The 25,827-nt window shown below is 47.8% G+C and overlaps 1 protein-coding gene and 1 long non-coding RNA gene across 5 annotated transcripts in view; one reads left to right on the top strand and one right to left on the bottom strand.

The window, feature by feature from the left end:
• Window positions 1–25,366, top strand: part of Grap2 (GRB2-related adaptor protein 2) — a 66,638-nt gene extending 41,272 nt beyond the window's left edge. For 3 of the 4 annotated variants that reach the window (XM_005379304.2, XM_005379302.2, XM_013511605.1), the window contains 7 exons: window positions 2,328–2,419; window positions 9,909–10,000; window positions 13,006–13,125; window positions 15,931–16,099; window positions 17,977–18,198; window positions 19,643–19,765; window positions 20,547–25,366. In XM_005379304.2, the coding sequence (XP_005379361.1) occupies window positions 2,342–2,419; window positions 9,909–10,000; window positions 13,006–13,125; window positions 15,931–16,099; window positions 17,977–18,198; window positions 19,643–19,765; window positions 20,547–20,726 (984 nt within the window). In that variant the 5' untranslated portion in view covers window positions 2,328–2,341 and the 3' untranslated portion in view covers window positions 20,727–25,366. Of the gene's footprint in view, window positions 1–2,054; window positions 2,420–9,908; window positions 10,001–13,005; window positions 13,126–15,930; window positions 16,100–17,976; window positions 18,199–19,642; window positions 19,766–20,546 lie in introns of those variants that run through there. The other variant, XM_013511606.1, reaches the window with a different exon arrangement.
• The window catches only part of LOC106147968, a 9,301-nt gene continuing 4,423 nt past the window's right edge, over window positions 20,950–25,827 (bottom strand). The window contains exon 2 of the long non-coding RNA XR_001233021.1: window positions 20,950–22,207. This is a non-coding gene — a long non-coding RNA (uncharacterized LOC106147968). The remainder of the gene's footprint in view (window positions 22,208–25,827) is intronic.

Consider the following 25,827-nt stretch of genomic DNA (forward strand, 5'->3'; position numbering starts at 1 on the left):
ACCAGCAGCTGAACAGATTTCATTTCATAAATGGAAATGGGAGCAAATTCATTTCTTGCAAAGTGATTTCATGAAAAGCGGGCTTGTTTAATTGGGTTTTTGGAGCCAGGATTAATATTACAAGCTGAGGAGCCCTGTGATATGCCTATGCCACTGGCTTTGCCGCACTGCCAGCCTCCGGGGGGAAGGTGGAAAGTAGTGACATTATCTAAAAGCAACTTTATTTCTGCCTCGATCTTCTTACCCATGTGATTTACAGCCAGCCTGGACCGAGCACCCAAACCTAAGCCGAGTTACAAGTAATATCAAAGAGGTCTTCCCAAACTCAAGGTCACACCTAGAACATGCTTCAGATATTGCTTTTTTTAAAACTCTAATTTATGTGACTTTCTGATGTGCTTAGCATTTGCCCTCCTCTTGTCTCCTTTCTGCTTATTAAGGTAAATTTGCATGGAAATGGGATCGTAACTTTCAGGACCCTTCACGTGACACTTGATCTTTTGGGGTGACCAGTGTCTCCTATGGATACCATGAGGGTGACCCATAGAAGCCAGTCCCCCTGCAAACCATGCCAAGGCCCTAATTAGGAGAAGCTTTGCATGTTAATGTAATGGAGTCCATCAAACAGGCAAAGACAGCTAGCATTAAGGCAGGAGGGCAGAACACTCCTTCCTGCTCAGTGAGTCAGCCAAGGTCACAAAAATGCTAATTTGCCTTAGACGGACCAATCTTGAAGAAAGTGTACAAAAAATGATTTTGTGTTTTTGCTGTTTGGAAATAAGTTTTGACTGGTGAAAAAGCTCAAAGAGTCAACTATGACATACTATTTGACTCCTGAGCTATTTTTTTGCTTAATATCTACCTTTGGATGGGTAATATTCTTCACCCCAAATTACCCTTGGGAAATCAGGCAAATGTGGAACATCAGAGACATGAGCCCCTTGCTATCACCCTGTCACAGTTGGCTTTAATCCTCTGAGCTCTCCCTGCTACACTCTGCCGCCTGCTGCCACCTGCCTTATTTACCTAAATCTTGTCTACTGGGGCAGAAATTCCCACTGAGAGGACAATTGTGGCCCCAGTTTACTGATCACTAAAAGTCCACTGGGTTTGAGGGTTACTTATTAACTCACCCAACATGGCTGAGACTTAGGAAAATTTTTAAAAACATAATTGGCAAGCCTCAGCTTTCCGGTTTTTGCCCTGACAGTAAGCTGTCTTAGCAGAGAATCAGAGGATTTGATAGTTCTGGAGATTAAGCGTCACGTTACAGTGAGAAAAGTTTATAGGCGATGAGAGACACCAGAGGAAACTTGTGCTCTATCTGGCCACTGGGGTGTCTTGACTGAGGAAAGATTCATTCCATAGATTTATTCTAAAGCATACATACTCCTGGTGTGGTTATCTTGTGTAATACTTTGCATTTATTACTTCATTTCAACCCACAACTGTATCCATTGAATACAATGATCTCCATTTCACAAATGAGGAAACTGAGGCTCCAAGAGGTTTAAGAGATGGCCCAAGATCATACAGCTATTTACCAGTAAGAGGAGGATTCTGCCCTGCTCTTTTTATGCCATCTCCACAGGCTCCTTAAAAAACAAACAAACTGTAGTTTGTACCTATGTAGTACATAGGTTGACTCATGGACTCAGTTCTGAAACGTCAAAGTTAAATTTCCTGAAATGTATTTGGTTCATGCCATATCGATGTAACAAGTAATCTGACCAAGCTCAAAGTCTCCCAGTGCAAGGACCAAGCTGTTTCCTACTCTGAAACATGCGGAAAAAGAACTTCCAGTTCCCCACTGGCCAATGCTGTCTAATTCTCTTAAATGATTCAGATGTAAAAGAGAAAATGGCATCTGTCTAATTAACACCGCCTGGTTAAATATAGCTGCCAAGGGACAGCCTCGGGACAGTGTTTACAGAGCAGTCTTCCTAACCCCTGGGGCCTCAAATTCCGGTTGATAGCAAGCCTTCTGTCCTTATCAACTGGAAACAGAGATGCACCAGCAGTGGTGACAGGCCAGACCAGGCCAAGGGAGATGAAAGGAGAGGGGAAAGGCTATTGCTGGCCTGAATTTCCTGCTCCTGGCAGCTGGGGATTCAGAGAATGATCCCAGGAACCAGATCCCAAAGGCTCTCACAGCTCTAGCTGCAAACACAAGCCCTTGCAGGCAACCCAAGTCTTGTTCTCCAGCCGGCAGCAGACATTCACTCGGCCACTGTCCCACCAATTGCTGAGACTGCCAGGCAGGGCCATCTGTTCTGTGGCCCTGCCCCTGGTGGAACGGCACAATGACTGCATTATTTCTCTTCCAGCTTCACGTCACAACATGGAAGCTGTCGCCAAGTTTGATTTCATGGCATCCGGTGAGGATGAGCTGAGCTTTCACACTGGAGATATCCTAAAGGTAGGTGATGGGGGAGGGGCACCAGGGAAGCCACAAGAAGTTGAGGTTTCATTGACCACTGGTCGGACCACTGAGGTTGTCGAGCAGCCCAAGGCTTTGTCCACGAAAAACTGCATGTAGTTCCTTTTAGAAAAAGAAATTCACCTCTACCCAACAGATTCTGTTACTACTCGCACTGCCAAACCCCAGGCCAGATGATAGAAATACAGAACTGACCTTGTCCTGAGATCCTCATGGTCTGGAGGGGGAATACACCCATCAGAAGGGCTGTCACATGCTCTCGGCTCCGTGCTCAGTGGGGTGACAAGTGATCCCACCTTGAAAGGTGAGGGTTGCAGGAATACGTAGCAGTGTGAATGTCAGGAGTGCAGCAAGTCTTTCGGACCTTCTGGTAAGGCTCAGAGATGTGAATGGCCATGCTGAATGCAGCAAGCACTGCCAGGTTCTTCATGGGCGGGACTTGGAAGAGGGTACAGGTGGAGACAGCGAGGGAGAGGCAGCTGGACCGGATGTGGCTCAACAAAGGCCAGGCACACTTGGCCACTCAGAGGCCCCTTAAAACTTGTCTGCAACCTGCACTTGAGCTCTAGTGGCCACTTGTGGAGCTGGAGTGGCCTTGGGCTTCTCTCACATTTCCAGGCATCATGCATATAAGTCTCCTGAAGTCCACCCTTTTTTGGTTGAAAGAATGCAAGCCCTTCCAGAGGACATCTGGGAGAATATGATGCCATGCTTCCCCTGCCTGGCCTCAGAGCACACTCAGGGAGCATGGGCCCTGTCCTTAGCAGCTCAGATGCACCTTCTCAGATGCCCGGCAGCACTGAAGCCAAACTTGTCTTGCCAGAGAGAATCACATGCTATACAGAGAGCATTAGCATGGGAAAGGGTGACTGGGAAAGTGTCCTTGGAGCACAAGCCACATAGGTTGGCTTCATCTGGAATTCAAACACCCTCAGTCCATAGCCTTCTAACTGCCCTCAACTCAGAAGATCTAGTGATATGGTTGCAAAGAGGAGCATTTAATGTTGCAGATTTGCAAGCTCAAAATATTGACTGAGCTGCTAACAGGGCTTTGATTCTTTGGGACCTCACCAAAGTCATCAAGGGACTTGCCATGTGGTGAGCATGTAATTATCAACCACCCTGGGGTATCCTCCTCTCAAAAAAGGCTCAAGAAGCCAGACGTGGTAGCACATCCCTGTAATCCCAGCACTTGGGAGGCTGAGGCAGGAGGATCATTGCGAGTTCAAGGCTAGCCTGGGTTACAAAGTGAGTTCAAGGCCAGCCTGAACAGCATAGCAAGACCCTGTCTCAAAAAGACCAAAAAAAAAAAAAAAAGGCTCAAAGCCTGGTCCTACCCTCATCTTCCATCACAAAAAGAACCTAATATCTTGCTTGAGTTGTCCTTATTCTCCAGAAAAGAAAAAGGAAAAAACAAAAACTCTGGTTCCCAACCCAGCTCCTACTTTCTTTTGACTATTTTATTGCCCAGAATGGACAAATTCTCAATACTGAACACCTTGCACTTTTTTTTCCCCATTCCCCTCTGGAATCTGCCTTTTACCTGTGACATCCTCTTAGAGCCCACCAGTGACCTCCTTCATGTAAACTCTAATGATTCTACTCATGCAACGTGACTCTGCTGATCCCTCTCCCGGAGGCTTTCTCCCCTTGCTCAGGTGGTGCCCTCCATTGTTGTCCTCTTCCTTTCTTCTGGGTCATTCTTCAAGATCTCACTTTTGAGTGCTCCTTCTCCCCTCTGTAGGCTGAGACAGTAACTTCTCTGAGGTTCTACACATAGCATTTTGGTTTTCCTTTTCACTTTGAGCCACTCGTCCACTTCTCTGACTTCACTGTCCAGCTCTGGCCTCTCCCTTGAGCCCCAGACACACGTTTCCAGTCGTTTGCTGGATGTTGCCGCTAGACTCCAGCCCCTGACCCACTGAAACCTCAGCATCTACGTCATCCCCCACTTCCACACAAACTAGCCCTGCTCCCCGTGTTGGCCAGTTTTCTATGACTGTGACAAAATACACAAGAAAAACAACTTAGAGGACGAAAGATGTATTTTGGCTCACAGTTTCAGGGTTTCAGTCCGTGGCTGACTGGCTCCATTGTTTCTAGGCCTGTGATGAGATCCAACAACATGGTGGAGCAAAGCTGCTCACCTTGTAGTGACCAAGAAGCAGAGAGACAAAGAGGAAGAGAATGGCGGGTTCAGGAACAATATACATCCTTCAAAAGCATGCCCCCAATGACCCATTTCTTCCAACAAGGCCTCACCTCCTAAAATTTTTCATACCTTTCAATAGCATCATCAGAGCAAAGCTTGCACACATGAGCCCTCAAGGGCCTTCCAGACCCAACTATAACATCTCCTGTCCATTGTTCTAAGTGTCACCAGAGGTCAGTCACCAAACTAGCAGCCTCTGTAGTCATCTCTATCTCCCTTGCCAGACCAACCAGGTGGTCAGGAACCAACACCTCCGGAGCTCCTGTTCAGGGCGTTGACCTGGGTGAGTGGTGTGTAGGCATTATCTCATCAGCTCAGCAAATGCATGAGGTAGGGAGTACTTCCCCCCACCTTATTTAACAAATGTGAAACTGAGGATGAGAGAATTAAATCGCATACCCAAGATCACACAAGTAGACTGTGCTGAAGCCAATGTCTGAGGGGAGCTCTGTCTGACCCCTAAACACTGTACTGTGCTCTGAATAGTTTTCTTTCCTGATATCTCTCAAGCCCCTTCTTCACTACAAAAACAATACAGTAAAAAGGAACTTGGGTTTGGCAGCCAACTAGAAATGGTTTTGACTTCCAGTTTACGAGCTATGTGACCCTGGGCCAAGTTGCCTGACCCCTCTGAGCTTTTGTGTCTTCCTCTATCATTGGAGAGAGTATCAATCCTTCAGGGTCCTCCCAAAGCAAATGCTCAATAAACGGTCACTGTGTTATCAGTATATCCATTCGTGTTCCCTCTGCCTGCTCAAAATATTGCCAGAACTCTTTGGCTGACCTCATTGCCTCCTGTCGCTTCCTCCTTCAATCATTCCACAGATAGTCCCAGAAGGATTTCTCTAGAAGACAAATCAGATCAAATCATTTCCTTACTCAAAAGCATTCAGTGGTTCTTCATTACCAATTGATTGAAATCTAAACCATCTGCCCAATCTCATCATGCTCACATGCATCTTTGTGTACATAATGGCCCCAAGTTCCACTGCAACATACACACCATCCTGTCCAGGCTCTCCCCTAGACTCTGAGCACCATTTCCCACACACACATACAGTATCTGATCACCTATGCCAAGGAACCTTCACTGAACTTCCCCTTTCCTTACCACCCAGCAAAATAATTCCTCCCTCTTCAGCTGTTCTCCAGCATTTCACACCCACACTTCATTAAGAGGCACTCATGATCTTGCCTCACCTGACAGCTACATATATAGTCAGGCTGGGCCTCTATGCTCCATCTCTCACTGTGCTCTTACCCTGTGGGCTCCTAACTGCCCACGTCCATGTTGGCTATCCACTCACTAACTTCTGTAAAAGAAGGGCCTCTGTCTGCTTCAGGGTCTCCAGTAGCAGAAAGTCAGCCCTCCCCAGTATTTGACGGATGAGTGAGTGGTGGATTCTTCTACTGGTGAGCTCCCTGAGAGCAGAGCATGCCGGGTGCATTTTTTGTGTCTTCCCAGCATCTAACACAAGTCACGGCCCCAAATAGTTTACCCAGTGTGCATTTTTTTGAATTGCTAAATTGCATTTCTGCACGCTCGTTTAGAATTCCACACGAAAGCCAACCCCTCCCCTCTTTTCAAATTCTGCCCATTACAGCTATTAGCGGTAAAGATAAAAATGCAGAGCATGTGACTGAGCTCCCAAAATGTCAAATGATGGCCATTAATGCCTGTGTCATTGCTCCCTAGCTACAACTACAGTGTCAGCCCCTCCCATCCTGAGATAGGAAACACACACAGAGTCCTCACAATCATTTTCCAAGCCATTTCTTAAATGCCCCAGCAATTCACTTTGGGGTACCGTTTTCTCTTGTTCGCCCTTTGGTGCTAAGAGTAAACAGATTTTCATTAGGAAAGTATAATAACAAGTCTGGCTACCTCACCAACAACCAACTTCTCCAGACTATAAGTTTCTCAAAGTGCAAGCCCTGGGCTTATTCATCTCTGTATTCCCAGCACCTGGGTACAAGCTGCAGGTGCTTAGTAGGTGTTGATCTGCACAGAATGATAAACAAGATGGTGGCCAGGGAACCCCTGCCAAATGATTTCATTTCCTGAGAGAAACATTTGGAAAGCCAGGAACCCAACTTTTCATGTTCCTATCACAAACCTCCATACCTGTAGCTACACACAGCACCAGGTTTACATTGGAATCTGCCTTTGAAATTTGCCAGTCACTTAGAAAAATATCTCTTGAGCTCATCCATTTCTACTCACTTCAATAATGTGTCCGATCCAACCCCCTTTCTTTCTTCTAAAACAGTGACCCAAAAGCACCAAGAGTTAATCCTATATAATTAACTTCCTCAATACTTTGGATTTGTGCTATACCTCTAAGAGCTGTAATTCTACCCAATTTTAAATTTTTTTCCAGATGTACTTTTGGTCTTTCTCTTCCCACGTCTATCTTATTCTCAGGCCATGTAACCCAGAAAATTATTCTCCTAGGGAACATTTTAAGAAGTAAGATACAGTAATTTCAGTGCAAGACTTCTTGGGGTTAAGCTGAACTCCTTGCTTGGGTTTACGTGACGGATAAAGAGATAGGGAGAACTGAATCGATGGAGAGATGAGAAGAACAGGAAGTCACAAGGCTCTGGGCATTCAACGGCTGTAGGAAACCCCCCCAAATACTTTTCTTTACAGAAAATGAGTTGGGTTTTTTTTTTTTTTTTTTTAAGATCTTGCCTTTTACACACCACAAAAAGCCTGTAAATTCAGCTCTCTGAAAACACAATCGCAGGCAGAGAAAGCACCAGGTGGTGGAGACAAATGGCCGGCATTAGGGGATAATCTGTTTCTAAAGGAGGTGGTTAGGTGGGTCTGAGCCTTGACTACTAAAATTACAGCTAGTTCAGGTCAGAGAACAAAGTACAAAGTGCAGTTAATACCATAATAAGCCAATTTCCAAATGACCCCTTCCACCTCACCTTTGGATTTGACATTTGCTACCCTGGCCAAACGCTGTGTTTGGGAGAAAGGGATTCGAAAGTTGTGAACCCAGGAGTGATGGCACCGAGGGAAATGTTCACATGTTGCTCAACGGGATGTAAGGTGCTGCTGCTGCATTTCCTAGCTCTTCCTTTGACCTAGATATTCTGCTTCCCCGTCACCACTCCAGCATGCACATACCCACACATCCTTAGTGAGACCAACAGTCACATCTGATGTAAGGAACTATGAAGTTTCCTGTTCTCAGCAGTTCTCAAACTCAAATATGGGACACGCTTTTATTTCTTCAGAACAAATGAGCACACTCAAAACATACGCATGTCATGCTTTAAAGAACGTACAATCCCTTCCATGTCCTTCAGAGCTGGAGTTCTCCCACACAAGGATATCATATTTGACAGAATTATATTTTTAAAAAAGAATATCTGCTTTTGGAATGACTTTCTGGTACCAGGACTCATTTGACCCTCGCGTCAGCTCTGTGAGGTGCTGGGGGTTATTTTTCCCCGTTTTCCAGATGGCTAATTCACTTGTCTAGCGTCACACAGCTAGTGACAGAGCCGAGCTAGAAATGAGGTCTTCTCGTTCCACACTCAACGCTCTCTGCTTTCTCCCACCTCAGGAGTGATGTTAGAACTAGGTCATCATTGCTTCTCTCATTGCTTCTCTTCATAATTGCATGTAGCTCTCTGCAGTTCTCTTCCCGGCTTTTTCTCTGGGAGGAAGAAACCCCTGGGACCCACGGTTCCAACTCTACCCGCTTTTGGATGACTCTAGACCCCGCCCCCAGCCCCCACCACTCTCCTGAGTCCAGCACACACATCACCGGCTCATTGGGCTTCTCTTCCTAGTTGAATTCAACTCTAATTCACCCGAGTACGATCGGAAGTCATCTCTTCTTGTCCAAGGGGCTACACTCACCTTCCTCTAGTCCCTCCCCTCGCTTACCTCACCTCCAACTCCTCTACACCCCGGTACAGACCGCTTTCTTCCCTCTCCTTCTTACTGCTATATTCCTGCCTCAAATCTTTTCATGGCTCCCCCTCAACATCAAGAGAAAATCCAAACTCCTCAACATGCGTCCCAAGGCCCTGGTTGCTGCTAACTTCCCCTTTACCTACTCCTGGTTTCACAATTGAAACTCCAGCCATACTGAGACACAGTTCTCAGAAGGTGCCGCCTTTTGTGTGTCCTAGAAGTGGTTCCTTTGCCGTCTGACTTCACCGAATAGCTCACTGCCTGTGCAGATGGCCTCTCTTCCAGGTAGTCTTTCCTGTCCATCTTCTGCTTTCCCCTCGACCTTAGTACTTGGAGCCATTAGGGTTTTTCAGCTACAAGAAACAGAAGCTAAAAATGGCTTAAACAAGAAACAGTTATTATTTTTCCAAGTCCAGAAGTAGGGGGGCTCCTGGATGGTTATTTCAGGGGTTCACTGGTAACATCAAGGTTCATCTTCTGCTTCCCATCCTCCTTAGAGTTATTGTTTATGGGGCCAGGGATTTAGCTCAGTAGCGCAGCACCTGCCTGGCAAGCGTGAGGTCCTTAATTCAATTCCCGGCACTCCCCACACACACCAAAAAGAATTATTGTTCAGATCTATGTCACATACATTAGAAACATTCTCAGTGGGGGCGGCAAATATTTTTTTTTCAACGGTGAATCTCGCTTTCTGAAATAGCTAGAAGCCTGGAGCCAAGTGTGGTGAGTAATATGGGTAACCGAGGTAGGTGACAACTTGCAGGGTGACAGTCAGGATAGAACCATGTAGTAACAGAACTAAACTTTTGATTTTACTGGCTCCAGAAGCAAGTTTACAAAAGGCATCCCGAGTATCTTGAATCCTGTCCCAACTATTTGCGAAATGCAGAGTGTGAACAAAAACAGTTACTGTTTTCAAAGCTGGTCCCCTTGGATGTCTACATTTGAATCTATGTGCATGAAAAAAATTAAATCTCCAAAAGTTTCTTGAAAGAGAAGAAGACTCCATTCTTGCCTTCCCACCATCTTCCCAAATGAGGAGCTGAAGGTACCGCTGAGATCCGGAACAAATTTCCAAAAAGAAGGAGAAAGGGATTCAGGGCAGGCCCCAAATGCTAGTTCTGGAAGGCCAAGCTCTGGAGGGGTGGCAGGAGTGAGTGGCATTCCTCCCTCCCCTGATGAGGTAACAGCAGCTGTCATTAAATATGTCCCAGAAAAGCTTCCTCTAAGTCCAAAAGGATGTTCTTTGCCCTAGAGCCCCCTTCTCTTACTTTTTTGATGTTCTCCCTGCAGTATCTTTGTCTTGTTCTCTTCTGTAGATCTTAAGTAACCAAGAGGAGTGGTTCAAGGCGGAGCTTGGGAGCCAGGAAGGATATGTACCCAAAAATTTTATAGACATCCAGTTTCCTGAGTAAGTATTTCCAGCCTGCTGAGGTTGTTCTGTCCACATGCACTCCCCTTACTTTTTTCAGTCGTCACTAAAATTATCCAGGCATACCCAAGTTACCGTCAAAACCCGTGGTCTCTGGAGGTCTCCCTCCAGAGCCTCCGGAGCCACACAGCGGAAGGCCAGGGGTGGGTGGAAGATTTGCATTTCATTTCATTCCCTTTTGACGTTCGTACCATGTGCATGTATTACCTACTTGGAGTTTTTATAAAATAAGTTCATAAATTGAAGTCACCTATAATGATTGAGATTGCAGAGTTCCTGAAAGTTCCAAAGGGGGCGCTGTTGGCCACCCCACTCCTAAAGCCACTGTTCAAGGTGCTTCTCCATTATCTTTCAGCCTTACCTTCCGCCCTAACCAGAGATGGGCTGATAGACACTCCTTCCTTAAAGCAGGCTAGCCCCAGTGAGAGAAGTCAGGAGGGGGAAGGAGGAAATTCCCTCCAGAAAGAGGAAGTGAAACACCGAGATTGAGTCTCTAGTCTCAAGAATTGACCACAAGGATTAGATAGAAATCTAATCTTGTCTCAGAGCCAGGGGCCAGCCTAAAGAGCAAAGGTTTGTTAGAAAACCAGCGCGGTATGATGACTGCACTGAGGTGCAGAGCGTGGCTGTCAGTCAGCCAGTACTGAGCCAGAAGAGTGACCGCTGATCTTGACTGGATGACCCCTTCATTCGCACCTTCCCTGTGCTCCAGCCCCTCCCCCACCTCCCTTTCACCCTTCGGTCTTGCTTCTAGTACTCTGCACAATGGAACCCAACCACCAGAAGAGATCCCTTGGCCCTTGATCCCTTCCTTCACCCTGAGTCTCCCCACCCGGGCCACATCTACCACCTCTGCAACTGCGCTCAGACACTCTGCCTTCCTGCAGCGGTCTGGAAGGAACTGTCACTGCTTCTAGCAGAAATTGTCTCCTCTCTCCCACATCCACTCTCTTTCCCTTTCTGCTGGATCTTTCCCACTAGCAAGCACACATGCTGCAATCCTCTCCTGTTACCAAAAAAAGTCAGCAAAGGAGAAACTCTTAATCCCCAATCCCTTCCGACTCCTACTTCATTTCTTCATAAGGTTTGTTGGTGTGCAGTATTTCCTGCTCCTCACCTCCTTGTCTCTGTGGAACACCCCAGCACTCCTTCTAAACTTTCCTGCCAAGGTCACGGTGAAATACAAGTCTCAGTGGTCCACCCTTAGCAGTCGTCTCTGTGCCTCAGGACCTGGGGATCTCTCCTTCCCACTGACACCCAAGGGCCACCCTTCCTCCTGCCCTGCCCTGTGGTCTCCCCACCTCACTGGCTGCTCCTCCTTGGCTCCTTTGCTGGGTCCTCTCCATCCCCCTGCCCTCCTTTGGGTTTAGAATGTCCCCTCTCAGTGAGGTCTTTTTCATCATATATTTTAAATGACTCCCCATACCCTGTTCCTCCTCCTAGTTTTCATTTCTCTTCGGTACTTATCCCCTGGAATACCACGTATTTGATTATTCTGTTGTACATTATATAGCTCCCCAGCCCTCCCCGCAGAGTATCAGTTCCCTAACAGTGGGGTGACTTGTCTGTTCTGCCCACTGGTGCCCAGAAGAGGGTCTGGCACAATGGTAGATGTTCAATAAAAACTGCTAAATGAGGAGTTTCAGAATGACACAGAATATTAAAACTCTGGCCACTAATACATAGTATGTGGACATTTGGGGAAGTTTTGAAAAAAAAAATCACATCCAAATCCAGTTCAAGAACAAATATATTTTCTAAAGCCCCCTAACTACCTGTTGTTACCTCTTATGAAATGTTTTCTTTGAGCTCTGGCTGCGGTAATCCAGGATTTGGGAGGCTGAGGCAGAAGGATTGCAAGTTTAAGGCCAACCTGGGCTACATAGTGAACTCAAGGCCAGCCTGCATTACATAATGAGACCCTGTCTCAAAAAAAAAAAAAAAAAAAAGACAATGTATTAGCCTCCTGGTGGCAGCAATTAGTGCAGCCACCTTGAAGCTGTGTGCTACTGTCCCACCTTTGGCCACTGAGTGACTGCAAACACTCATTTTGCTTTTCTGTGGTTGAGGGAGGTTTCTGACCTCCTGCCTGCAGCTGTGGCTGCTCTTTGTCTTGTCCTGCGTAAGCATTTGACTTTTTCACACCCACCACGCTGTGTGCAGCAACATTCCAGACAGAACCCGACACTCGTATGGCACTTCGGAAAATCCAGTCTCTTGTTTCTTCTTTTCCATGGTAAAGATGATTTTCCAGCTTGGATTTGGGGGTGGGGGAGAGTATAAGGAATCGTCCACAAGGGAATCCGAAGGAGCTGCCCATGTAGATGCTGCTCACCAAATGCTGCCGGTCTGACTCCTCTCTCATCGTGCACATGACCCCCTGGGTGCCTCGCACCTCTGACCTGAACTCTGAGCAGAGCTCCCACCTACTCCACGCAGCCCGGGTAGCCCCCGGGGCTGTCATTGTCCTCTAGCGCCCCCTGGGGTGGTCTCTGGGCCACTGACGTGTTGGCCTGGAGTAAGTGTCCCAGGTGCTACCCAGCCAGCTGCCCCGATCCCCAGTGCCTACAGCGGCCCCTTCTCTGCGCATCATCTGTCCTGAAGTTCTGTGCCCTCCCTCACACAGCTGCTCGGGCAGGCGGCTGCTTCCCGCAGTGAGTCACTCCCACACGGCCTCGTTTTGGTGCAGTGGCACATTTCCGTGATTCAAGTTTTCCAGGCTGGAGAGAGCGTTCTCCTAGAGGGAAGGAACAAAGGAGGGCGAGTCAGGAGGAACACACACTGGCTTTTCCTGAAAACTACTGGAGCTTTTGTTGGGTTTCAGAAAGCACCTGGATTCCCCACCCCACCCCCACCCCTTAGGTCAGTCTGTCTGCTCCATACTGAACAGGTCCCCAGCCTCCCTTTCCCGGGTCACCTCTTCTGGCTTCCTCCTCATCATCATGCATCTCATCAAGGTCCTCTTGTCCTATCTTCCCTGGTAGGTGGTTTCACGAAGGCCTCTCGAGACACCAGGCAGAGAACTTACTTATGGGCAAGGAGGTTGGTTTCTTCATCATCCGGGCCAGCCAGAGCTCCCCAGGGGACTTCTCCATCTCCGTCAGGTACTGGCCACTCCCAACACCACCCTGACCCTTCCCAGCCTCTAAATGCCCAGATTGCTGAAGCCCGGAGATGACTTCTCCAACATCCCCAGTAATCGGAGCCATGGTGACTAAAGTGACCGAGCACACTGACGTTTTATCAACCTTGCTGCTGCCCACTTCCTTCCCAGAATGTGCATCCATAACCCTTAGTATATTGGCTTGTGTCCAAAAGTCTACACATGTACATTTGTCTGCCTCTCCCTCTCACCCAGGTGCTTCCGGGAGGGCAGGATTTTATCTACTTCATCTTTGTGCTCATCCCAGAGCCTGCCACAGTGTAGGTGATCGAGGCATATTTGTGGAAGGGAGGAGGGGAGAAGCAAAGAAAGGAGAGCTCCACTTGACCATACTCATCAGGGGTTTAAATCTTAACCTTTTCTATTACTACTGATGTGTGGTTGCAGACGGGTCAGAGAAAAGTAGAAATCCCATGTCACTGCTGTTGGGTGTTGTGTAGCTGAGCAGAAAGCAAACAGGCTTCAACACATTCTGGTGCAGTGAAACCGAGAACAATAGAACACAGCAGAGGAGGGCCAGGTGGGGGAACTGTAACTCCAACTGCAAAATGTCACTCCTGTGCAACCAAGGGAGGAAGTGACTCAGTCTAGGCATAAGCATGACACAGCCCCCAACTGAGAGGCCTGAGGTCTGAACACAGAGCATGTGGTCAGCAGATGAGGGATTGCAAGTCAGACTTGGTGACCAATCACATATGAAAGTAAAAGAAATGGAGCTGACAACCTGTACAGCTGACAACCTATTCAGTTCCCTGGCAGGGAATGCTGGTCTGGACTATTCAACAGTATTAAAATGTGTGAAGCTTTACTGCTTCAAGTACAGAAATCCAACCTCAGGTCATAGGCTGTGACCACTTCACTATTTAGAAAGAATGGATATTTTTGAATGTAAAGAAGAAGGACTTACAAATAATGAGCTCCTTCTGTCTCAGCCTCCTGAGAGGCTTTAAAGGCATGTCCCACCTCCTCTGGCTAGCTTGGTCTCTTTAGCAGTACCAGTATAATTTTGCTTGAACTCTTAAGTTTCTTGAACTAAAACTTTCTTTTCTATAGTTTGGGTGATGGCAAGCATCAGCTTAAGCTAAAATTAAAGTATCACAAAATCTAAATGTATTAGGTCTTAATTAATGAAATTTTGCTCTGTTAGTAAACCTAACAAATCAAACTTGTTCCTTAAGGACCCAAATTATAAACTGGACCGAGCAATTTGTTAGATTGACGGGCACCTCTGGTGCCTTTGGCTATGATCCTGGCTTTTCAGCTAGGGATTAAGGTTTATATTTTCTTGATTGAAATGAATTCTACAGAGCAGTCAGCATTGATTTCTGCCAAAGTCGTCCTGGTGTTCAAGCACTGCAGCCTCTTGTTAGTGGAATTATTACCATAATCTCTGTATATCTTCTGCAGAAACATAGCATAATATAGTCCAAAGCAAAATCATTTGCATTTACTTTTATATCTGCTTTCTGTCATGGGCTTAGTATTAAAACTTATCATAGTTCTATTACTTAGCACTTGTTAAGGGTCTGAAACAGTAGGCTTTGGGATCTGGATTCCTGAGTTACATCTATCCTTTTCTGTGTGATGTTCAGGATTTGAGTCAATGGTCGTTCTCTGTCCAAAGAGCTCAGATCATCAGGGGCACCTCTGACGTCCATTCTTGAAGTGTATGAAAGTGAAAGAGTTAATGTTTCACACTCTGCATTCTGTGACTAGGAGATGGGGAGGAGTATTTAGTACCTGTGTATCTTTAGATATAAATATATATGTTAGAAAAATAAAATTTATATCCAAAACAGAGTGACATGGTGACAGAGTAAAACAGGCTGATAAGCCCAGTTCCCCCTTTCTAGATGGATAAAATCTGGTTTCTCTAGCCCTGGTACAAATGTGCTCTATCACTTGATTCCAGACCGGTAACAAAAGGTGCTGCCTGAAAAGAAACTAGCGTGTCGACATGGCGTAACAGGGCAAGCTGAGTGGGCTGGCATCAGAGACCCAGGGTTCTTGCCTCAACTCTGCCAGTTGCTCACAGTGACCTTGACCAAGGCCTTGCACCTCCCTGAGTCTCAGCATCTTTGTCTGTAACATGAACAAGTAAGGCTAAACAATCTCCCGGTCTTTCCCAATTAAACTCTACAATTCCTTATGGTGCTTTTTCTCCCACCAAATATCAAAATGTTTTGTGATCTTACTTATGCAAAATATAAACTAAGATCAAGAAATCCTCTTTATGTAGAGGAAAAATGTGTCTTCCTTAGGGGAAAGAGCAGCTTCTTAGTGGCCAGTGCTAGCTTATGGGCTTAGAAAAGAGAATTCAAAGTAATGTCTTCATAACAAAAAGATAACAGGGGCTTGTAAACCCCTCCAACTTAGCATAGCACAGGACTCGGGTGTTGCCATGTTTCAAATAAACATTATCCAAAGGTCTTTGATGTCTTGGTCTTTAAGGCATTTGGATTTTTTTTTTTTTTTCTGGTAAGTGTTGGCTCCACTTTCCAAGAGAGATTCCAGCTCATCTGATTACCTTCTGCTAGTGTAAAAATCCCTCTCGTGTAGCCAGTGCATCAAGTGGTCCCTCCCACAAACCTCCTGCTAACGCTTGGCTAGACCAGTAATGATGGGCAAATTATCCACATCTACATCTCCTGCCCAAAGAGAACTCTACCATCCCTGGTGCAAACAGCCCGGGAGGCGGGACATGGCTACTGTGTAACACGCAGCTTGGATTTGCCTTGATCTCCAGACACGAGGATGATGTTCAACACTTCAAGGTCATGCGAGACAACAAGGGTAATTACTTCCTGTGGACTGAGAAGTTTCCGTCCCTAAATAAGCTGGTGGACTACTACAGGACAAATTCCATCTCCAAACAGAAGCAGATCTTCCTGAGGGATAGAGCCCGAGAAGATCAGGTATGCTTCTGGCCCAGCAATCAACCTTGACCTAGAGATTTCAAGCAGTGTGGATTCCCACATAAATCACCAAGAAAATGCATTTGATGGGCAGGTCCACTGAGTATTCTCAAAGGCCAGATAACTCTGAGGTCAGGCCTCAGTTTTAACCCTGGCTTCACACTTCCTAGCTATGAGACTTTGGAAGGTTCTCTGATCCTTAATTTTCTCATCCATAAAATGGGGATGAGAACGCATCCATCTCACAGGAAGTTATGAAAGTAAGAGAATATAATGCACCCACATCTTCTACATCATCTCTAATCTCACTGCAAATATTCCATAATATTAGCTCTTATCGGGGTGTTACTATTTTGTTATTCTTAGACATTGCCACATCACCGTTTGCAGCCCCAGCTCAAGAGCTGCCCGAGGATGGAATCGAGGGTACAAACAGGGATATTAGAGTCGCCAAGGGTCCAGGATGACAGGAGGAGATTTGTGAGAGCCTTGGGTTGGAACCAGCGGGACACTGGAAGGGAAAACCAGTCCTAGAATTATTGCTCTTGGAATTGTTGGTAATATAGTATTATTCAATAGAAATGCATCTCAAAAAAAGTTGAAGAAAAAAAAGAAATTGATCAGATTAAATTCTGATTCAATCAGTAAGTACCTATATTACTTACTCAAGTTAAGAAAACTTTCTGAGTATCAGTTTTCTCAATGATAGAATAGAACAAGAATATCTCCTTCACTGGGCTCTTGCGGGTATTAAATATAATATAGCCACAGCCCTGTCACAGAACCTGGTTCACAGTAGGCGGCAAGTGGTAATCTGCCTCCTATAGGTGAATGGCCACACATGTGCGCACACGCAATATATATAAACTGTTTCTAAAAGGAAAAAAACATGGTTATAAGAGACAAATGTTATAGGAAGAAGCCTTGACTAGAATAGTCAAGTCCTAGGAACAGATTATTTGAAGAGCTTTGGGGAGGGAAAGAAACCTCTCCCTTCCAAGCAACCAGCTGTTTTAAACACTGAGAAAAAAAAATAAAAAATGAACACTAAGCAATTACAACCAAAGGAGCAAAGGATGTCCCCACCCAGTGCACACAGAAGTTCAGAAAGGAAAACAAAGGCTAACAAAACTTTGTGAATTATTTTAACCAGGAAATGGACAGAAGTATTAACTTACTAGGATGTGCTTTTAGAGATAAGAGAGGCAATAGAGAATTGCATTAAACTGGATTAAGTGAGTTAATATTTGTAAAGTGCTGGCATCTACTAAACCCAGGGCTTTATGTAATTATTTGTTACATAAAAATAACAATAAAGTATTTCTGATTCCCAAGTTGTTTCAGCAGGAAGTAGAAAAGCCTTGCTCCTTCCCAACATGCCCAGCGGCAGGCCTGGTTTCCATGGTGCTGCCCGAATGTTGCTATTGGGGTCTCTATCACCAGGCTATAAATGACAGCTCAAAATCACGCAAAGTCAACAGCCGAGCTTATCTGGAGGGCAGGATGTCTAGCAGTGTGGCAATGTGATAAGGAGGGGTGGCATTGTGTCAGTAAAATGGAATATTTAAGCTTGATTACGCAGAGAAAAAACAAAGCCACTGGAAATGGACTGGATGGGCCCCACATGGAAAGAGTAACTGTCAACCAGACACCAGAACTCCTAAAACCAGGAAAAATCTGAAAATGCAGAGGCCACTTTGGACAATGTAGAGGTCCCACCCAGCGAGTCTCTTGGAGCTATCCCACCCTCACCAGAAGCTGTCCCTTGCAGAACTGTTACGTGCAAAGGTAGCGAGCAAAGTCTAGAAGCTGCCACAAGGGTGGGGAGATATGGGAGGAGGGTGGATCTGCATTATCATCTCTGTTATCGCTCCCAGGGTCACCGGGGCAACAATTTGGACAGGAGGCCCCAGGGAGGCCCACACCTCAGTGGAGCAGTGGGAGAAGAAATTCGGCCTCCGATGAACCGGAAGCTGTCAGATCACCCACCTCTGCCTCCCTCCCAGTGCCACCCGCACCAGCAGCTGCCCCAGCCCTTCACCCCAGGGCCACAGCCACTACCACAGCAGCGGTACTTGCAACATCAGCATTTTAACCAGGTATCTGGAAAGAACAAAATGGTCCCTGGTGAGTTGGGAAGGAGGATCTGCCTCCCCAAAGCTCACAGCAGGGGAGCAACATCTCAGGCCTGGGTGGGGCTCATGGGGTCTCACAGCGTTCGTGGAGATTCTGTGCCCTGCCCAATCAGATGGTCAAAACATAGCAAGTGCTCTTGGCAAAGAAGTATCTATGAACTGAATGGGTCCCTGCCTAAATACACACACACACACACACACACACACACACACACACACACACTCTCTCTCTCTCTCTCTCTCTCTCTCTCTCTCTCTCTCTCTCTCTCTCATTCTGAGGACTCAGTGAATAGTTGATTCATTTTCCTATCAGCAGAACTCCGTATCTGTTTATGCCCCTTAACCCATCCGGCTGTGGAGATCTATAAGCAGAGAAGAAAAAAAGGATTAGCACCCACAATGGAGCCTTGCTTATTTATTTATTTATCTCCTGCAAGTTCCAGATGGGATTTCAGGCGGCTTACTGAGATGGACAGTGTAGCCCGATAGCATCACTCCTAAATTCCTTAGCAGAGTACGCAAAGTCTTTTGTGAGCTGCCCGTATCTACTCCCCCAGCCTCATCTCCTGCCACCTGCCCCCTCCACACATGCATACATGCATCTCAGCAGCACCACACCACCTTTTGCTACCTGAATGGCTCGCTGCGCTTTCTTGCTTGTCTTTGTGACTTTTTATAAGCTGTTCCCTCTACCTGAAGAGTCCTTTCCTGGCCAGTTCTCTCCCTCAAACATAGTGTGTGTGTGTGTGTGTGTGTGTGTCTGGTGCTGGGATTGAAGGCAAGGTTTTTCCCCTGAGCTGCATCCCCAACCCTTTTATATTTTTTTATTTTGAGACAGGATCTCACTAAGTTGTTAAATTGCCCAGGCTGGGCTTGAACTTTCCATCCTCCTGCCTCAGCCTCCCAGAGTGCTGGGATTACAGGCATGCTCCACACCCCCAGCCAGTCTTCTTCCCATTTTAAGCCACAGTTCAGGCACCACCTTCTCTTTGAAGCCTGCCCTGATTTACCCAGGCAGACCTCTCTACTCTCTGACTGCTTGCTGATCAATTTCACATGAGTAGTGGCCCCTTCAAAGGAAGCCGCCTGGGGGAAGAGGGCTTCTCTTTCCAGCAATATGGCCCTAGTGTCCGGTGCAATGCCATAGGGTAAGTGCCTCATAAATATTTCTTTTTTTAATACCAGAAAAAAGAACTTACACATTTATTGCATGCCTCTGACATGGGAGCATGAGACTCCCCTTTTTAAGTATTTCTTAATTGAACAAATGAAACCCCGTCATCTTTGTCTTCCCAGTCTAAGTCCCTTCATCCTCCTTCCCCTCTGCTCCATCAGCCAGGGATTGTGGGGGGCATGTAGGAGATGCCCCTGGTAGTAGGGTGATGGGCCCTCTGTCACATGTCTCTAGGACCGCCGTGGAGGCAGCCTGGACATAAACGACGGGCACTGTGGCATGGGCGTGGGCAGTGAAATGAGTGCTGCCCTCATGCACCGGAGACACACAGACCCGGTCCAGCTCCAAGTGGCAGGGGTAAGTGGGCGCGTGAGCCAGGAAGGGGGGCGGGGGAGCCCACGCCAGGCTGTTGTTCTCAGTCTGGCTGTCAGCCCGGCCCTGTTCTCATATATCTTGTGTCTAGTTCTGGCAGCAGGAGATTGGTGGCCTTTATTCTTGTCATCCATCTTGACTAGGGACTTGATCAAACTAAACTCAAAGGATGTTCTTTTGGGCATGTTGCCATTGTTTGTCACCCGAAGAAAATAAAAATAGCATCTTTGATGTAGACAGTAGGTCTCAGGGATTCCCTTGAGGCCTTAGAAAGAAATATCTCTGTCAGTAAAATTTCTCAATTCTGGGGCTGGGGATGTAGCTCAGTGGTAGATGGCTTGCCTAGCATGCAAGAAGCCCTGGCTTTGATCCCCAGCACAGCATATGCAAAACAAAAGCCCTGAGTCTCAAGAATGAAGCTGAGAGTACTGGCAAATGCCTATAATCTCAGCATTCTGGGAGGCTGAGGCAGGACAGTCCCAAGTTCGAGCCCAGCTTGGGCAATTTAGCAACTTGACAAGACACTGTTTCACCATTAAAAAAATGAAGAAAAAGATTTCTCAATGTGGTTCAGTGGGAAGACCCTAGGTTCAATCTCCCATAGTGAAGAAAAAGAAGAAGCCAGGGAGTTCCAATAGCTTCATGCTCAGGCCATGCATGCCAGGTCTGAGGGGAACTCTTAGATCCCCTCTCTGTAACAGTGGCAGCCCCAAAGGCCCCTGGGCCAGCCGCAGCTCAGCAAAGCATTTCTGTGCTCCCCCTACAGCGTGTGCGGTGGGCCCGGGCACTGTACGACTTTGAAGCCCTCGAGGAGGACGAGCTGGGATTCCGCACTGGAGAGGTGGTTGAAGTCCTGGACAGCTCCAACCCCTTCTGGTGGACCGGCCTGCTGAACAACAAACTGGGCCTCTTCCCAGCCAACTACGTGGCACCCATGATGAGATGAACCCTTTGGGGGCCAGGGGCTTTTTGTCTGAAGCTGTCCAGAAGAGAGGGAGCAAGGAACAAGAGCCGGACCCCACGACTACATATACCTGATAGAGTGTACAAGTGTGCTGGGGCCGAGCGGCATCTCTAAGTTCACCGATGTATGCACACATTTTATAACAGTATTTATTGGCAATGGGATTGGTTAATTAATTGATCTGAAAGGAAACACAGATAGAGAATGATATTCAGGCTTCTTTATTGCTCCTCTGGGGTGTGCAGAAGGCAGTGGGGGAAGTGGGAAGCACAGGCAGCGGGATGATACAGAACTTTTTTTGTCGTTGATCTCTCCCCCACTTCCTCCCTGGCTTGCGAGTTTTCCCAGAGAGCAGCTAAGCAGAGTCCACACCCCTGCCTCAGCCAAAGAACAGTAGGGTGGAGCTGAACACGGCGGGGCACGCTGGGGCTCCCCTGCACACCCCACGCACCTGGAGGGCTCGCAGGGCAGCTCACCGCCCGTTCTCCCGCTGCTGCATTGAGAATTAAGGAGCAGCCCGTCCGGGCCCGCAGGCACCAAGCAAGTCTGAGCAGGAAGCTGGCAGGGGCAAGAACCGCAGCAGCAACATAAGAGAGGCGCTGCCAGAGCAAGGCTGGGCTCCCAGCTGCCAGTTGAGACGTTTCTCCTCCACCAGTGAACGCTCCTTGGGTAGCAATCTTCTTCCCTGTGGCTGACGGGAGAGTATCTCCAACGTGAAGAGAGAGGAGCCCAGGGCTGGGAAGCAGCAGTGGGGGTGGTTTCTTTACGGATCCCCTGGGGCCTACTTGGCTATAACCTCCGTTTCCCCAGCTACAAGGAAAGTAGCATCCTGGATTCTGTCAAGTGTTTGGAGAAGCACTGGCTGAAAATGCAGAATGTTAGAGTCACTGTTTGACAGCTTGGAGGGTGTCTCTGCAGGGCTCTGCTCGTTTTCTCTCTTGATTTCCTATGCTTGAAGCTGCCTTGCCCAGTGGCCCAGAGAGAAGCCAAGAGCCTTGACTATGGATCGATAGATGGATTGATGGACTGAGTATGGCCCAGGGCAAGAGCTGGCTTGAAAAGAGCTTCCTGATCCATCGGACTGCTGAACCACTGCTGGATTCCCCATTTCCGAGAGTGGCTCCTAAGGAGAGGGACCACGCTGCCACTGTCCCTCCTTGACACCTCGGACCACAACTGTGTGTCCTAGTGCCCATCTTGGGGATGTGATGCACAGCTCAGCCTGGGTAGAGGGCAACAGGGACCAGGACAGGAAGTGCTTTGCCTTCGTGGAGCCTGGGAACACACATCTTCATGCAGTACTCTTCAAAGGAGTGTGTGGGTGCACATGCCTGCGCGTGTCCACACATGTGCTTCTGTGCACACACGTGTGTGTGCTCAGACAGGAGAGAAAAGGTTGGGGTGGTGTCGGTGAGGATGCATGGGGGGCCCTAATCCTTTGTTCCTTCTCCCAGCCCTTCCTGCTGCAGGGAGGAACAGAAGAGCAGCCATTAGTACAAATGATAAAAGAAGAGTGCTTCTGACTCAGAAGGGACTGCCGGTGTAACGCCGGCTCTGTCCCTTGTGACTCTGATTCTACAGTTCTCTGATCCTCATGTTCACTTTAGAGACCAAGGAGAAGAAAGGGCTCTGGACTGGGGACTGGGAGGGAAGAGAAAATAGCCTGGAAGCGGCTGGGGGAGCAGAGTGTAAGTAAGGAGCAGCTGCAACCTTTAGAAGCGAAGGCAGGAAGAAGAGAAGAGGTGAGCATTTCAGCAGATCATGGAGCACAGGAGAGGCAGAGGGAGGCAAGGGAGCAACAGATCAAGCGGGGCAGGGAGGACAGGCGCAGTAAGGCTCTGGGCCACCAGTAAAATGAAGGGAACTTGGGGGCAGGGGGCTGGAGCAAGGCAAGGAGCCAAGATTCCCCAAGAGGAGAAAGAAGCAGGGGAAAGGGAGCCAAGGCACAGAGGACCTCATCAGCTATCTTGGTGCTAGGTGCGAGGTGAAACATTGCAGTAAATAAAAGCCAAAAGTAATGTTGATGTTACAGTATTTGCAAACCATATGCTTTAAACAGCCCACCAACTTCATCCATTTGTCAGGTTCTGTGGGAGGACCAGGCCCGGTTAAGACAGAGACGAATGATTCTCTTCTGGTCTAGATCTTGTGCCTGGAAACACTTTGCAAGAAGGCAGTAACGAGGCAGTGTCCTTGTTTTGCCAGGCTGCCCTCAGTGTCTCTGTGTGTGTTGGGGGAGGACACGGGGTGGGGGTGGTGGCAAGGGTCCTTGGGCTGAAGAGGCTGAGCACCAGGTGGGTGGTGTGGCAGAGCCCTCAGAATGCCTGGAGCCAGGCGCCCTGTTCGAGCGAGGACCGTTGTAGGAGTGTGTGGGAGTGTTTTCTACTAAGGCGCTAAAACTGCCTTGCCCTGCTCGTCTGAGCAGCTCAGTCCAAAAGGACACAGGGGAGAATCACCCAAGCCACCAAGGACAGCAAGACACTTAGGGACCAAGCTAAGAAGACAAAGACCAAAATCTTCACACTGGGCGGCACAGGGTGCAAGCTCAACCCTCCTCAGCCTCTGCTGCTGCTCGTGTGGCGGTGGGCAGCGTGATGTGGTCGCCCGGGTGGGCGCCTGCCTGAAGTCCCAACTGCTCAGATAACTGAGGCAGGAAACCACCTCAGCTCAAGAGTTCAAGGCCAGCCTTGGGAGAATACCCAAATCCTATCTCAAGAGAAAAAAAAAGAGCTCTCCTAACCCAAAGCAAAACAGCCCACATCAGGGGGCAGAGGTTGCTCACCTGCCCCTCATCCCTACCCCAGTTTCTACCCACCAGCATCTCAGCAGCAAGGGGGTGTTCACCCAGCGCCTCTCACCAGCCACATAACCAGCCGCCAGCACATTGCCTCTGATTTGGGCTGCGATGGTCTCTGGCTTCGGGGCAGGGAACTTCCAGAGAAAAACCAGTTCCTGATGGACCAGTTGGGTTCTCCTAACGGCCTGCCAAGGCTCCCTGCATGTCAACTATCTGGCACCTGCCGCTGCCCACCCACTTTTAGACAGCCTCACAGTGATCTAAGGCGGCTGCTTTTCAACTCTTCAAGTGCCTACAAACTGCCTAGGGATCGTGCTAAAAAAAATGCAACTGCTAATTCGATCCCGCATTTCTAAGCAGCTCCCAGGTACCGCTCCTGGGCCCACACCAGGAGCTTCCAGAGCAAAGAACTTGGCGGTGAGCTAAACAGCTACACACATAACTAACTGGATTCCTTTTCTGGGGATATTCAGTCATCCCTCTGTTGCTGATGAAGAAATCACTTTGGCTTTGGGACAGACACAGCTGACAACTGTCCTCATGACATCATTCCTATCTGGCAGCCCGCTGACTTTTTTTCCCCTCATCATCGCCATCGGAAATCACAAACTTTTTGAGTGGCAAGCATTCCGATGAAACTCAAGCGGAACTTCCAGGTGGTAATTGTGTATTTTGAACATAAGCAGAGGTTAATGAAGAAGTTGTGAAAGCTTTCTCAGGAAATCTTTCAACATAAAACTGAGGCCCATCACATGGGGCTCTAAGTAAGTCAAGGGTAGGCGTGTCCGAGACCTCTGCTAACCCACCAGGCACAGTGGCGCCTGCCTGTAGCCCCAACTGCTCAGATAATTGAGGCAGGAAACCACCTCAGCTCAAGAGTTCAAGGCCAGCCTTGGGAAAATACCCAAAGCCTATCTCAAGAGAAAAAAAATAAAATAAAAGAGCTCTCCTAACCCAAAGCAAAACAGCCCACATCAGGGACGGATGGGCACAATCAAACTATTCACTGGTTGCTTTGTCTAAAGTCAACGTGGCTGTGTGTCTATACTATAGCATGGAGTGTGAGAAAAATCTTTATTGTCTCAGTTCTTTTAAAAAATATTTCTCAAGTTCCTCCACTTCCTCACCACAGCCATGCCACCCTCAAGCCACTTGCAGACAACTGTGTTACCCACCATACTTTCTCCCTGTCTTCCCTGTTGTGTCCAGTACATTCTACACACACACACACACACACACACACACACACACACACACACCAGGGTGATCTTTGTACAAATATATCTGATCACACCACTCTCCTTCCCATTACATTTAACCTCCAACCCTAAGTCCTAAGAGCTCCTGTGGGGTCTGATCCTGGCTAGGATCTCTCTCCAGCTTTCTCTGGTGCCGTGCCCACTTTGCTGTCATAGCTCTGCCCCACTGCTGTCCTTTCAACCTCCAGATGGACAAGCATTTGTCCCTCATCTCCCACACCTGCACATCCCTCTGTCTGGAATGCACAGCCTCTGTCCTTCACCGGCCAACTCTGAGTTCAGGTCTGGTTTTAAAATGTCACTTCCTCACACGTTCTTCTCCGACCCCTAATCTAAAATAACCCCTCCTAGTAGACTGTCTCGTGAATCCCATGCCTTTCCTGAATGGCACACGGGCAGATGGTGGCAACTGAGTCATGTGACTATCGGACTAGAAGCTCCATGGGGCAGGGATCGTTTGTGTTTTGTAAACCCTTGTATGTCCAGTATCTCACACTGTGCGTGGCACACAGATGCTCAGTAAATATATATCTAATGAATAAACAAGGGAAGCCTGCCTCACCTCATCTATTCATTCTCTAATCAAATGTCTCAGGCTTTACAGACCCATAGATGCAAGCATGGTGATATTAACAAAGTGTCCATGTTACAGTCGTTTTTGCAACTGGCTGTCAGTTCTCCTCTAGGTACTTCTGAGAGTCCAAAAGAGAGAGACTGGTATCTCTCATGTGTTCAGACAGCATTAAGCTCGTGTCTCCTGCTCCGGGTGTGTTCTGGTGCTCACACATCCTCTGCTGACTGTGTCTTCCTTGGTGCGGTGGATCTACTCTGCATCACATTTCTCTGCTAGTGAAATGGCCAGTTCTTCAGGACGCAGATCTGTGCTGTGGTCCTCATGGCAAGGAGATTGGCAACCAGGTATGGAGGTGCATACCTGTAATCCCAGCACTCCAGAGGCTGAGGCAGGAGGATCACTGAGAGTTCAAGGCCAGCCTGGGCTACTTGGTGAGTTCAGGGCCAGCCTGAA

Source organism: Chinchilla lanigera, unplaced genomic scaffold, assembly GCF_000276665.1.
Source record: "Chinchilla lanigera isolate Chin_1 unplaced genomic scaffold, ChiLan1.0 scaffold00012, whole genome shotgun sequence".
NCBI lineage: Eukaryota > Metazoa > Chordata > Mammalia > Rodentia > Chinchillidae > Chinchilla > Chinchilla lanigera.